The sequence below is a fragment of the Anser cygnoides genome, chromosome 31 (assembly GCF_040182565.1).
Source record: "Anser cygnoides isolate HZ-2024a breed goose chromosome 31, Taihu_goose_T2T_genome, whole genome shotgun sequence".
Classification (NCBI taxonomy): domain Eukaryota; kingdom Metazoa; phylum Chordata; class Aves; order Anseriformes; family Anatidae; genus Anser; species Anser cygnoides.
In genome coordinates, this window is record NC_089903.1 from 2,196,458 (window position 1) to 2,209,181 (window position 12,724).

At 36.4% G+C, this 12,724-nt stretch overlaps 1 protein-coding gene across 1 annotated transcript in view; it reads right to left on the reverse strand.

Moving 5' to 3' along the window:
• Positions 1-12,724, reverse strand: part of LOC136787811 (adhesion G-protein coupled receptor V1-like) — an 84,506-nt gene that overhangs the window by 55,511 nt on the left and 16,271 nt on the right. The window contains 7 exon segments of the mRNA XM_066985140.1: positions 633-899; positions 1,291-1,414; positions 2,052-2,215; positions 2,830-3,010; positions 4,860-5,045; positions 5,134-5,260; positions 7,011-7,043. Of these exon segments, the coding sequence (XP_066841241.1) occupies positions 633-899; positions 1,291-1,414; positions 2,052-2,215; positions 2,830-3,010; positions 4,860-5,045; positions 5,134-5,260; positions 7,011-7,043 (1,082 nt within the window).

Sequence of the window (12,724 nt, forward strand, 5' to 3'; positions counted from 1 at the left end):
TAAGTGTAAACTTTGAAAAATAAATAAATAAACAAAAATACGTTATTTCTAAGGTAATAAATCCTTTCTTTAGAGGTGGTCCCCTGGGTAAATTGTGACATATATTTTTCTGCAAATTAAGCCTTTTAAAACTATAGTCTCAGAGTGAAAAAAATGTATGCATACTTTTCGCTACTAATAAAATAGAGCAATTACATACCCTTCCTCCAAAATATGGCAGTTCTGTTTGTTTTTACAAAAATCATGTAGTTTTGTAATACACTCTGGAGCATGAAAAAAATAACTAAAAGAATACCTCTTTTCCTAAGACTGTTGGGTACTAAATTTTGTTTTTTTTTTTTTTTGCTTTGTGTTTTTGTATTGAAGTCCATCTAATTTGGAGCATTTATATTTGAAAAGGGACTTTCACTCCAGTTGTTTTTGCAGGCAAAGTATCAACTCTATCATTTGATTTTTGTTTCCAATAAAATAATTAAGGATGAAAATTCAAACACAGTATGCATTTATTGTATAAAAATCTTGAAGCAAACATTATTCGTATAATTCTTGGCATTTAAATATTGCTTTATGATAAGACCAAGATACTAAGAAATTGCCAGCAAAAAAAAAAAAAAAAAAAAAGGAAGACTTACCTGTAGAATTGAAAAGGATAATATAAAATGTTTCATCAGTTTCAGGGGTATCATCATCGTTGATATACACAGATAAATTCTGCTCCCTTTCTCCAACATCAAACAAAATGACACTGTTCTTTCCACTGGGAACAAAGTCTCCCTCTTCAGCTGTTGCATCTCCATTAACAGTAATATACTGGACAACAACAGCGACATCAGCAGATCCATTCCTTAGGACTGTAAAGTTTGCAACACTTCCTTCTTGAACACTCACTGTCACAGGTTCTGAAAATACAAAAGCAACAAATCTGTCTGAGTTCAAGCCTGAGTTGCTTGCATTTGCTCTGTTTTCTTAATTCTCTCTAGTAGGATCTTCCTCTTCAATGAAACAATAAGATGTATGTGATAAAGGTAGGAAATAATTCAGGTACGAGAGAATATTTTGTACCTTGCCTCCTAACTGATCTCAACATCAACAAAGAGAAAAATGACACACACAAAAAAATGGGAAGGTTCTGAAGGAAACAAATATAAATTAAATACAAAAAAAAAAAAAAGTTTGGGGAGCTTTTCCACTTGCTCTTTTGGGATTACGATTTCGCAATGATCTGGTTTGTGAAAAAAATCCGTTTTAGGTAGTGTATGTATTCCACATTTATAAACAATAATATCTAACCTGCAAAATAAATGGGATCATCATTCTTTGTTATTTGTAAAATTGCAGTGGTTACATTGCCCAGCCTGGCTCCACCGGTAGCATTGAATAAACTGATGGTGAATACTTCCTCCTCTTCAGGCACCTGAAAGTATTAAGACATTAATTTCTAGCATACAAAACACTGAAGAATTTAAAATGAAAAGTTAGGGGGATTAATAAGCCAGAGATTTCTGAGTGTTGTTTTTATTTGTCAGTCCTTATGTGTCTCAAGAGGGATGATAATTCATACAGTTATACAGAAATTATCATCCATCTACAGTTTTTGTAAGTAAGTCCCTTCCTCTTTATCTTGCACAGATGACCCAAAAGTTACCTTCCAGTTTTATGTTTCTGATACATGTAGTTTTTTTTACAGCTTTATTTATTTATCATTAGGTGTAATCTTTCTTATATTACTTCAAATTTATCAGCATATAGGATTAGGATTGAAATTAGGATTCCAGTTATCAAGATACGAGTTTCAGTCAAACTTTCCTATAACTTTACCACAGTACAATTACTCTCAGCTTCTACCTTTTTTGTTTAGAGGTATGCACAGCTTCTGAAATTTCTCTATGATTTGCAGACATTATCTCAGTTCTACCCAAGTATTTTGATATTTCCTACAAGTTATTAGGCTCTTGAGAAACACACATTCCTTTTTTCTCCTTATACTCTAATGTTTTAGTACTTACTCTTTGTCCCATATTCTCACCCCAAAACACTGTAAAAGTGTTTACCTCATCTGGCAGTGAGTAAATGGTGATATTTTTTGAAAACTCCAGATTATCAAATAAAATAGTCCCTTGCTCTGGATAGACGTCATTGGTACATGCTGGATCAACAACCCAAGACACACTAACATTTCCATAGTTTCCTTGATTTCTTACAACTCTGTAAACAGCTAAAAAACATAAACAGAGTCAGTGTGCATATTCAGAGCAACAGAAATCAAAAAGGAACATCTGAAACATCTGAAACTGAGAAAAAGGAAATACAATAATAACCAATTTCACTTCTTATGAAACCAGTAACATGTTGGAGTGCTACAGAAAAGGACACACAAAGACAGATTACTAAAGCAGTGCAAACTGCTTTAATTTCACATGTTAATTCTTGCCTGTAAAAGTAATTGATAACTGAATAGATCAATTAAAATCACCCATAGGAAGATTTAACTCTATGTTTCTCTTATATAACACCCCATTCTTCATTCTCCACAAACAGAGCTACTACCTCCACGTTGCACTTTGCACATACATCAGTGCTCCATCCCTCCTGTCTGGAAAATTCTCTAGCAATCCTTTTTACTCAGTTAATCCCTCTGTTTTTCCACACCCATACTTCTCCACTTCACTCTCCGCTGCTCATCTTGCTTGGCATTGTACCAATCTGTAAAGTCCTGAGTGGAGATTTTAGTAAGAAGTCTCCTAGACTTCTGTTATCCTAGAACAGGGAAAATAAGACTTGCAGAAGCAGACAGCAGATAAAGAAGTAACTCTAATAAAAAGGAATTACCGGTATGGATGACTTCTCCTTTGCTTTCACTTATTGTTACTGTTAGTTCGTAAGGTAGAAACTGAATGATACCATGCGGATCATCATTCTTCAAAATGGTTATATTGACCATTGTGGCATTCCCCAACTTGCCTGGCATTTCACTGTAGCCACTAAGTACCACAGAATATAGCTCATCCAGCTAGAAGAGGGAAACTCAGTCAGAACAAAAATACATATTCAACATCCACATCAAAAACAAAATGGTCTATAGTCCACAGTCCCCCATCAGGCAGAAAGGGATACAAACTTAAAATGAAATCACACACATTCTACATGCAATAAACGTTTGTATAATGCTATCAAATAAAGGAAATTGTTAGAACTTTCTATCTCTAAAAGCATCAGTTTCTCCAAAAGTCTATTATTATTATAAGCAAGGACTTATTTTGTGTACTTAATTTAGAATCGCATAATTTCACAAGTAATGTTTGTAACACACTCTGAAATGTAAATTTTCTTTCCTCCAAGACTTCTTAAGATTCCTGGCTTTGTAACAGGTAAAGCAAAGATTTTTAAACCATGGACAGCATGCTAATTTAGAAAGAATTGATCAACTGGCTTTATTAATCTAATGGGACATGGTACTTTCAAAAAAGTATCAGAGAACATTAGAAAAAAATATTGCATTTATCTATCTAGAAAACAGCATTACTCTACACTGGGGAGAACTCAGTGAAACTGGCTGGTGGTTAGCAGTAAAGAAACACACATGAACTGGTTCTTCACATACAATTCAATTAAACAATGGTGTTCAGTACTACAGAATGTCATGGATGCTAAAACCTTACCTGCGTTCAAAGCGTAACTGCTTCAATTAACAGAAAGAAAATCTGAAGGCACCCAAAGATACCATCCATTACTCCAGACATCCTTGGACTGCCCACCATTGGAGGCTGGGATGGCATTCTGGAGGAAAGTGATTATATATGTCCTGCTCATGTATGTGGCTTTTGGCCACTCTTGGAGATAGAAGAGTATAAAAGGACCTCCTTATTTTTTAGTCCTGACACTACAATTCGTATGTTTTTGCCTGAGCATTTCAGCAGGATGACTTACCTAGTCTAATAATACTGCTGTAAGCAGGGAAATACTTTTATCTCAGCCTGCTGATGAACTAGTAAAAACTGGGAATGGAACTATTAAATAACCCGCTGTTTTAGTGCCTAAGTTTTACTAGATTAACTTATGTTCCTGGCTTCTGTAGTGGAGTTCAGACTTCTTATGTCTCCTTTCTTTGGAGTATGTAGGGAAAAGAAACCTGAATTTCTACAGCAGCCTATGCAATTGAAGTTGGAGTTGCTGTGATCCCCTGATTTCCTCATCATATGGTCCTCCATCCCTCCTTCAATCCATGACTGATGACCACCTGGCCCTACAAAAAGATTATTAACCTTCCTAAAACCTTTATGTTTTGTAAAGCTGGCTTTCTGACATCTTACTCCTAGATCAGCTCATTAGCAGGATCAGACAAACACAACTAACTGCTTATGCAAAATACAGCATAGGAATGTGCATGTAAAGGCAGCAAAAAATGCTGAATCACAGCAGCTAAAATTTATGTTAACATAAATGTGGTAAAATCAAACCCTTGCAAACTTCCTGATGGAATCCAGGATGGCTGATGCACAGGAAAGGGAACAAGCTACAGAAAAGCAGAAAGCAAAGAGAAAAGCAACAGACACATGCCTCAAATTGTGCAGATTTCTGGGATTACAAAACAATAGAGATATCAGAGAAATGAATATTCAGGCAAGACTGACAAGACCTGATTTGTATTGATATAAAGTGCTTTCATATGGTGCTTGACTATCTTATAGGCCTTTCAGTCACTCCTCCTCTATCTATTTCTCACACTTAAGAAAAAGAAAGCCTTCAAATGTTACAGAAAAATTGCTGGTATTTACAGGTGAAACCATCTATATTTTAGTAAGTGACAAACAAATATGTATGTGAATGCAATTTAAAGAGAGAAAAATATTAATTCTTACCTCTGGAATCCCATCCATCCTTGTCAGTAGAGTAATTATGATCTCTCTTTCACCAGGCTTAAACTCCAGAATTCCTGTGCTTCCATAAAACTCATTATTATCTCTTGGTTCTACAGTGTAGCGCAGAAACTGTCTGATGAGGCTTCCTCTAGTGCGAACAATCTGCAGCTCAACAGACTCCCCTTCCTGCAAAAAAATAAAATTAATCTTTTTCTAGCACTCTGTTAGAACTAAGTCGTCTGTAATGTTTAAGTGACGTTACTCGGATAGCTACCTTGATGCTGTAGGGACCTCTGGAAGAGGAAGAAAATTCGAACACTCCTCCAGGATCATCGTTTTCCAAAATTGTAATTTCACAAGTAGTAAACCCGTATTTCAGTATCTGATTTTCCACACTGACCCTGAGAAAGGAAGGTAAGAGGTTTTTTTCAAGTTGCAACTCTGTTTAGCAAATCCATACAGAGGAGATCAGGATATTGACAAATTTTATGAATAAATTATGAAAGCCAACAGTTACCTACAAGGATTAAAACAAGTTAAGAATGATACAACATCAGAATGTTTTATCCATTCGTAAAAAATGAATAAATAAATAAATAAAATAAATAATTGCCTCTGAAGTAACTTTTTGTTTGTTTGTTTCTGATTAGCTTTTTATAGCTAGTAACTCTGTTGTTTGTTTGTCTGTTTTTGATAACACATGCACACAACACACAGGAAAAGAAACAGAATAGTGCCAGGAAAAAAAAAAAAAAAAAGTTAGTTAAATTCAGAACTACTTTGTACTTGGATCAAGGTATAAAGGAAATTCCAAAATCACCTATGCTGAGATTACACTGAAAAGCATAAATTTCCATTATTGCTTTGTTTGTCAAAGTTTACTACTGACATAAAGAGGCAGAAATTTGACCCTCGATACCATGGATTTCATCCTCAGCTCTGTGTTAGCCTGCCTTCTGTAGATGTGGAGACTACCTGTAGGATCCCTGTCTGACTCTACAAAATGTTGGACCTGCTCTCAGTAGCTCAGACTCATTCCCCTTTCTCATTACTCCTTTAAAGCACATGCTGAATGGTGCAAGAATGAAGTACGTTGACCAAATACGCATACTTCAGATTCCTCTCAGTAAAGGATTTCTCTCTCTGGGCTTCTCCTACACCATCTTGATCGTACTCTGTGACAGGAATGGGCAGTATCTGATAACAGTAATGAACCTTGCATATTACTTGCTTGCCTTTCCTCAGAAGCAGTAATTTTCATCATTTTAAATTTCTTATATTAAAAATTCCAGAGAAGCACTATTGCAGGATGCATCAAGAATACACCTTCAGATTGATGGTCTGCATATGATTTATTACATGTAGTTTTAGGTACTTAGATTCCTTTGCATCTTTCACGTTTCCTGTCAGTATTGTATTTTTCAATGAAATCGTGGTCCTGCATACTGTACATATTTTTGTGCTTTCACTGTGCTACAACCTAGACTTTATCAAACACTATTTCATGAAGAAATGTGATCTATTATATCCAGTTTTTGAAATCAGGCCCAGAACTGTGTCCAGAAGCACGTTTTAAGTAACTGGAACCTACACACACAAAAACAACTTAGCATTGTTGTAGCACAGTCTACAGGACAGGGTACAGGATGCAAAATAGGTAATACCTATTTAATAGAGTAACGTGCTCATGTTTGTTACATGTTTAAAAAAAAAAAAAAGTCGGTAGAAAAAATAACCTGTGTTATATAAATTATATGCATGTTAGTCTAAATCAAGATAACTTTCCTTGTCTTTGACTAGAGAAAATTACTCTGTAACTCTAATCAGTTCAGCCATTTAGTTGGGGCAAACTGTATTTGTAGCAGTTTAAAACAATTAATTCATTATTCCATGAAACACTCAAATATCAAACACTGAGCCATGCATTCATAACTTTCATCATTCACAGATCCTACATAAAGAAATGCCTTCAAGCAAGAACCCCATGCCATCAAACGAAACACCAAAGGGGAAGCATGCGTTGTCTGAAGAGATGCAGAGACGTGATTCTTGGGGGGGAAAGAAATGATAAAGACAGTTTCTGTCCAAACCAACCACTTCTAAAACAAAGCATTGATTCACTGAGGACAGAAAACAGTTCACCGCACTTACCCAAAGAACACGACAAACCTTTCTGTCTCTACCCTGTCAACACAGAGGAAAAAAAAAAAAAAAAAAGAGGATGTAGAAAGTAATGAAAGTGCCACTTACTAAAATTTCAATACTACCCATCTTATAAAAGAACAAAAAACTAACAAAAGGGACAAAAAAAAAAAAAAGAAAAAGAAAAAAAAGAAGGCTTTCTTTTTACTTTCCAAAAGTTTATAATGTTCTTTTTATGGGAACCCTGCTTGCTTGGCATTTTCCTGTTGACAAAGGCCAGCAAGTGGGCAGTTCCCACTTAGGAGGAGTGACCCCATGACCAATTCAGCATGTCAAGAGCCACTCAAGGTGTTCCCTACCAAGCCCTCCTCAAAGAGCTTGATTACTGACTGCGTGATCACAACTGCAGCAGCCATCCACGATTATAACCCTTTATTAGGGAAATACATCTACGTGCCTCTGTGATATGGTGTTTCATCAGTCTGACAAAGTAATGATAAAAACAGATAAGCACAGAAAGAGTACTGATGGGTACACAAGGAAAAGTAATTAGGCACAAAATCACAGCAAACCTCATTTACAACAATTTTTTAGTTAATCAGATTACCAAAGTAGTATATATACATGTATAACATAAATACAAATATAAGAAAGAGAAGCAGAAGGAGAAAAAGGGGAAAAAGAGGGGACAAGGAAATAAAGGGACAAAAAAAAAAAAAGAAAAAGGGGAAAGGAAAAGGTATTTGCTAATCAAAAGGTTAAAAAATTAAATCAAGTTTCAACCAAGCATTTATAACAAAACTGCCACATGAAGTCAGTCAAAAGGGCAGCATTATTCTGCAATAGTAATCATGTATTTTGGCTTTCTTAATCAAAAATACATTAAATACAAAAACTGTATCGTCTATCAAAGCACCAAAAACAGATTAAAACAGTGTTTGTAAGGTGATAATTGGGCTCCACTAATCTCAAAAATAATTTAAATTTGGAATTCAATACAGACAAGAGTTCACTCTAAATTCTGAGAAGTAAATACATTCACAGACGTTCTTTCGAATAGGAAGTCTGAATTAATTGAAATTTGTTATTGATATTCACTGAAGCTAGGTATATATTGAGACATTCTCCCTTCCCTCAGAAACATGCAAAAGCATTCAAAAAACAGCAAGATATTAACACAATGAAAAGATCAAGGAGAAGATTCCAGAGTTGGTAATGCTAAAATTTAATTATATCGCTAAGCTGTTAGTAAAATAATTTACAACAGAAAATAAAAATGAATCACTATATCAAGTGAGCTTTTGATATGTATTAAACCTAGACAGCTTTCAGGTCAGGAAGCAACCAGTAAAATTCAGTCCATCAACTGGTAAAAAAGAACATTGTTCAGGTGGTTTCTCCATACAAACCCCATCTTGAACACCTGGATCCTTTTATTTATTTACTTATTTGTTTGTTTGTTTGTTTATTTATTTATTATCTGGTCATTTTTTTTCTCTGGCTGATATCATGAGTGGTCAGACCGCTATCACTGCCCTGGCACAGTAATGTTAGTTACTTCTCCAAAAAGTCATAAAACATCCTATGCAGAAACTTAATAGAAGCAGCTAGGTTTAGGTTTCCAGCTCCAAGATGCTGTTAAGCAAACAATGAATGAACGAAGCTGTGGCTGCCCCATCCCTGGAGGTATTCAAGACCAGGTTGGATGAGGCTGTGGCCAACCTGATCTAGTAGGTGCCATCCCTGCCCATGGCAGAGGGGTTGGAAGTGGATGATCTTTAAGGTCCCTTCCAACCTGAGCCATTCTGTGATTCGAAGAATGGTGCACTCAGTAGTATTCTTTATATCTATACTCTAAGGCATATACATGTAACTTTTCATAACATAGAATGCATATCCCTAACAAGAAATTTTTAAAAAATAGTATTGAAAAAAAAAAGAAGAATTAAGAGAACAAAGATAAATTAGGAAAGTACATTTTAAATTTAAATCCAAAATGTTTGTTGTAAAGTATTCTCACAGGTTTACTTTTTTCTAGGAATAATAAAAAAAAAAAAATCCCAATTCTATTGTTTTGAACAATTACATTGTAATGCAATTATCATACTCACATCCTGCAAACTTTTATCCTTTTAATCCAAATGCTTGCTTTTCGGTTCAGTGTACTCTTCATGTGCTAAACCTAAGTCCATACAGGGCTAAACCAGGCAAGGTGAAGCGTTCAGCAAATAGCTGCATAATACTTCCAGCAGCCAGCTCAGATCGACCCGGAGGAGCTACGGGGCTGGACACAGGGTCCGTGCCACCAGAGAGCTGCCAGGACACCAGCCCCATCCCCTGCCACGTGCACTTCCAACCTCGAAGAACAGAGGGGCGTTCATATACCACCCTTACACCACGGAGGAGATGCTCCCAGACTGCCTGACACTACACGGGTCCAGTTCAGTCCCGTTTCACTCCTCGTGGTATGTGAAACCAGCTCTTTAGGTGTTCCTCTGACAGCAGTATGGAAACAGGACAAAGAGGGCTATTCAGAAGCAGCAATAAAAGTTAAAACAGCTGCTTTGACATGGTGGCTTAACCGTGGCCAGCAGCTCCTCCAGCTAGTGAAAAGAACTCTTGACCAGGAATAAGGTGATACCAATCACTGGGAAAGCCACTTCCCTGTTTTTATCCTCAGCTTATTTTTTCCTGTAAAATGGCTATGTATGGACATGAAGTTTCATATCGTCACAGACAGTAAACCCTGGCAATGCTTATGATGCTGCCAAAAGAAATACAACCTCAAAGTGTGTAAAGCATTTCTTATACAACAAGACTAATGTGAAATGACTGATCATTAGGGAAATTCTTTCAGTAAAAAAAATCATAATTATTATGTAGCAAGAACTACAGATGAATTAGGACAACTGACAGGAGCTTCAAAATGTTTCTTACACTTTTTTAAACATGCAGTACAAGAAAATAGGAGAAATTAGAGTTTTGACTAAGTTTAAGGTACCATGAGAATTTCAATGTTAAGAACTAACTAGAACCACAAAATAATTAAATAAATAAATGAAAAATAGCTTTGAAGTTAATAACTTTTGACAAAATCTGGAATTTCTGCAGAACCTGAGTGTTCTGAAAGACACATGAGAAACTTAATTTCCACTGTGAATCTACATGGCTGTCATTATTAAACCACACTTCTCTAAAAGACTTTCTTTTCTATCAGGGTATCTCAAAAAGGGGGAAGTGAAATTGCTTGTGGAACATTACTCAATTTGCTTGCATTCAGTGTTCACCCCCTCTTCAATTTTTTCAGGATTATCTACTGATTTAATTAGAGGCAGGCTCTAGCTCTAAAGAACTGCATTAAAGTAGGATTTGCCACATTAGACTTTCCATAGTGCCTCTCATCAGAGGAAACACCTTCTCTCCAGGTTTAATCCATCATTTATTTGATTTTTGAGGCTATTTTAATTTTTCTGAGTCATAGCAGGAGAGATATGTTGTTATTTTGAGAAGTAATGAAAACAAGCAGTAGGTGTCCAGCGCACTCATTTCAACATTCTACTATTTTCAAATGACTTTTTCCCCGTTAAAACGCAGTCTGATCAAACCCTTGAGGCATCCCTGGAGGTTTTCAAGGCCAGGTTGGACTAGGCTGTGGGCCGACCTGATCTAATGGGTGGCATCCCTGCCCATGGCACTGGGGTTGGAAACTGATGATCTTTAAGGTCCCTTCCAACCCAAGCTATTCTGTGATTCTATGAAAATTTACATAAGTAAGATAGATATGGTTTTGAAACAGACACTAACCAAAGGGAATTACCAAGTAAGGAGAAAATCCTAGCTCCATTAAGCAGTATGGCAGTGAGTAACCCACAACACATAAACCCTTAAGCCCTGTCCATCAACACTACACAGTGATTTAAATGGCCCTCCTATGCTTTTCTAACTTTTTGACATGTAGCAACCTCTAAAACCCAAAAATGTTTAAAAACTGCCAGATATTTCACAGTGAAATAGTCAAGTCTGTATTTTACATTTGTAATTTTCAAAAAATTACTTCATAACTCATAGGTCTAATCATTTTCCACATAAACTGATGACAGAATGTCAGCCTATGGAAATCTGTATCCCATCACAGAAATCACTAGAACAATAAAAATCTTCAAATAACGTTGCTTCAGTTTATTATATATAGTAAATGAGATTTATGTCGTAACATATGCATATGGATCTGTTCTGGCATCCTAACTTCCATGAGTTAAGACTCAAAAAATGCTGGAGCATAAGGACTGCCTAAACAGTTGTCTGTTTGTTGATTATCACTTCCACAAAATAAAAGTGATTTATCCCCAGATCCCAAAGTCTCCAAGTTCTCAGTCTCACCACCACTCACTCATGAGCACAAACACAGGCCACGTCCCCAGCCCACATACCCTGCAGGTTCTGGCCCTCTGGTTGTGCCAGGTGCCAAACTGATAGCTGTCTGCACCTTAACTGGGGGGCTGATAACTGCCAGTGAGAGATTACGTTGTGTAGAAGGAAAAAACAGCAATCAGATTTAAAAAAAACTGATTTCTGTTTGTGCTTACCAGGTAAAATGAACAGCCCTAGTATGCATATATGCTCTCACAAAGCACACACACAATTTCCATGGCCTGTTCCACCTACATTCATCAAGAAGACCAAGGTCTTTCCTTTCTCACATAGATTTCACTACAGACATCTGGTTTTATTTATGCTTGGTCTCAATTCAGGCCTATTCAGATAGGGCAGGCATTCAACCTGAATCTGCTCCTAAAAAAAGAAAATATAAAGAAGCTTCAGCAGATACAAGACTCTCTTGCTCCTTCATTACTCATCATTACTCATCTGTGTTCTTTGGAATCATATTTTTCATGTTATACATTTTCCTCCAGTTTGTGGACAAAATTCAGAGCTAGTTTTAATATCTGTGGTCTAAGTATAGAGAGCATAAAGCAAGAAAGGATAACATTGTTTTTAATGGCTTGGAAAAAATATAGTTATGGATGCACTTAAAGCTTATTTAAAATTGAACTGCCTTGACAATACCACTAAGCCGTAAATAATACATCCTTGTTAGAACTAATTATTTTGATTATTTTACCCGTGCTATTAATAATTGCAATACATTGAATGCTTATGAACATATGTCTATGTCTGTAGTTTCATTAAAGTTCTTACATGCTTTCTTTTCTCGCTGACTTATGCTACAATTTACGGAACAGTACAAGCACATCTACAGCACAGTGCATCTTTGTTTTCATGCTCATTCACTACTGCTGTGAGGTGCTGGCTGCCAGCCTCGGAAACTGAAATCTTCTATTTGTCCACAAAATACCAACCAGGCTGAAAGCAATAGCACGGGCGTACACGTAACCCTGCCAGTATCCTTCAACCCTAATTTGAAGAGTCATGTCTAGTACTGAAAGGATGATCTCTGCAGTCATTTCATTCTTGGCTTCTGCTAATTAGTTGAAGTGAGGGATGCTACCAAGGTCTAGAGAAAAGTTCAGATTCTATCTCCTCCTTGCTTACTTCTTTTTCCAGGACAGACCACCTGTTCCTCGGTTCACTCTCTGACCCTGCCAAGTGTGGGAAAGCTGCTTACTGTTGGCACACTTTTCACCATCCACTTCATGATCAACAGAGCCTACGGCTTGCACCATACACAGCAAAAGCAGAACACTGGTTGTATTTGTTCAGCT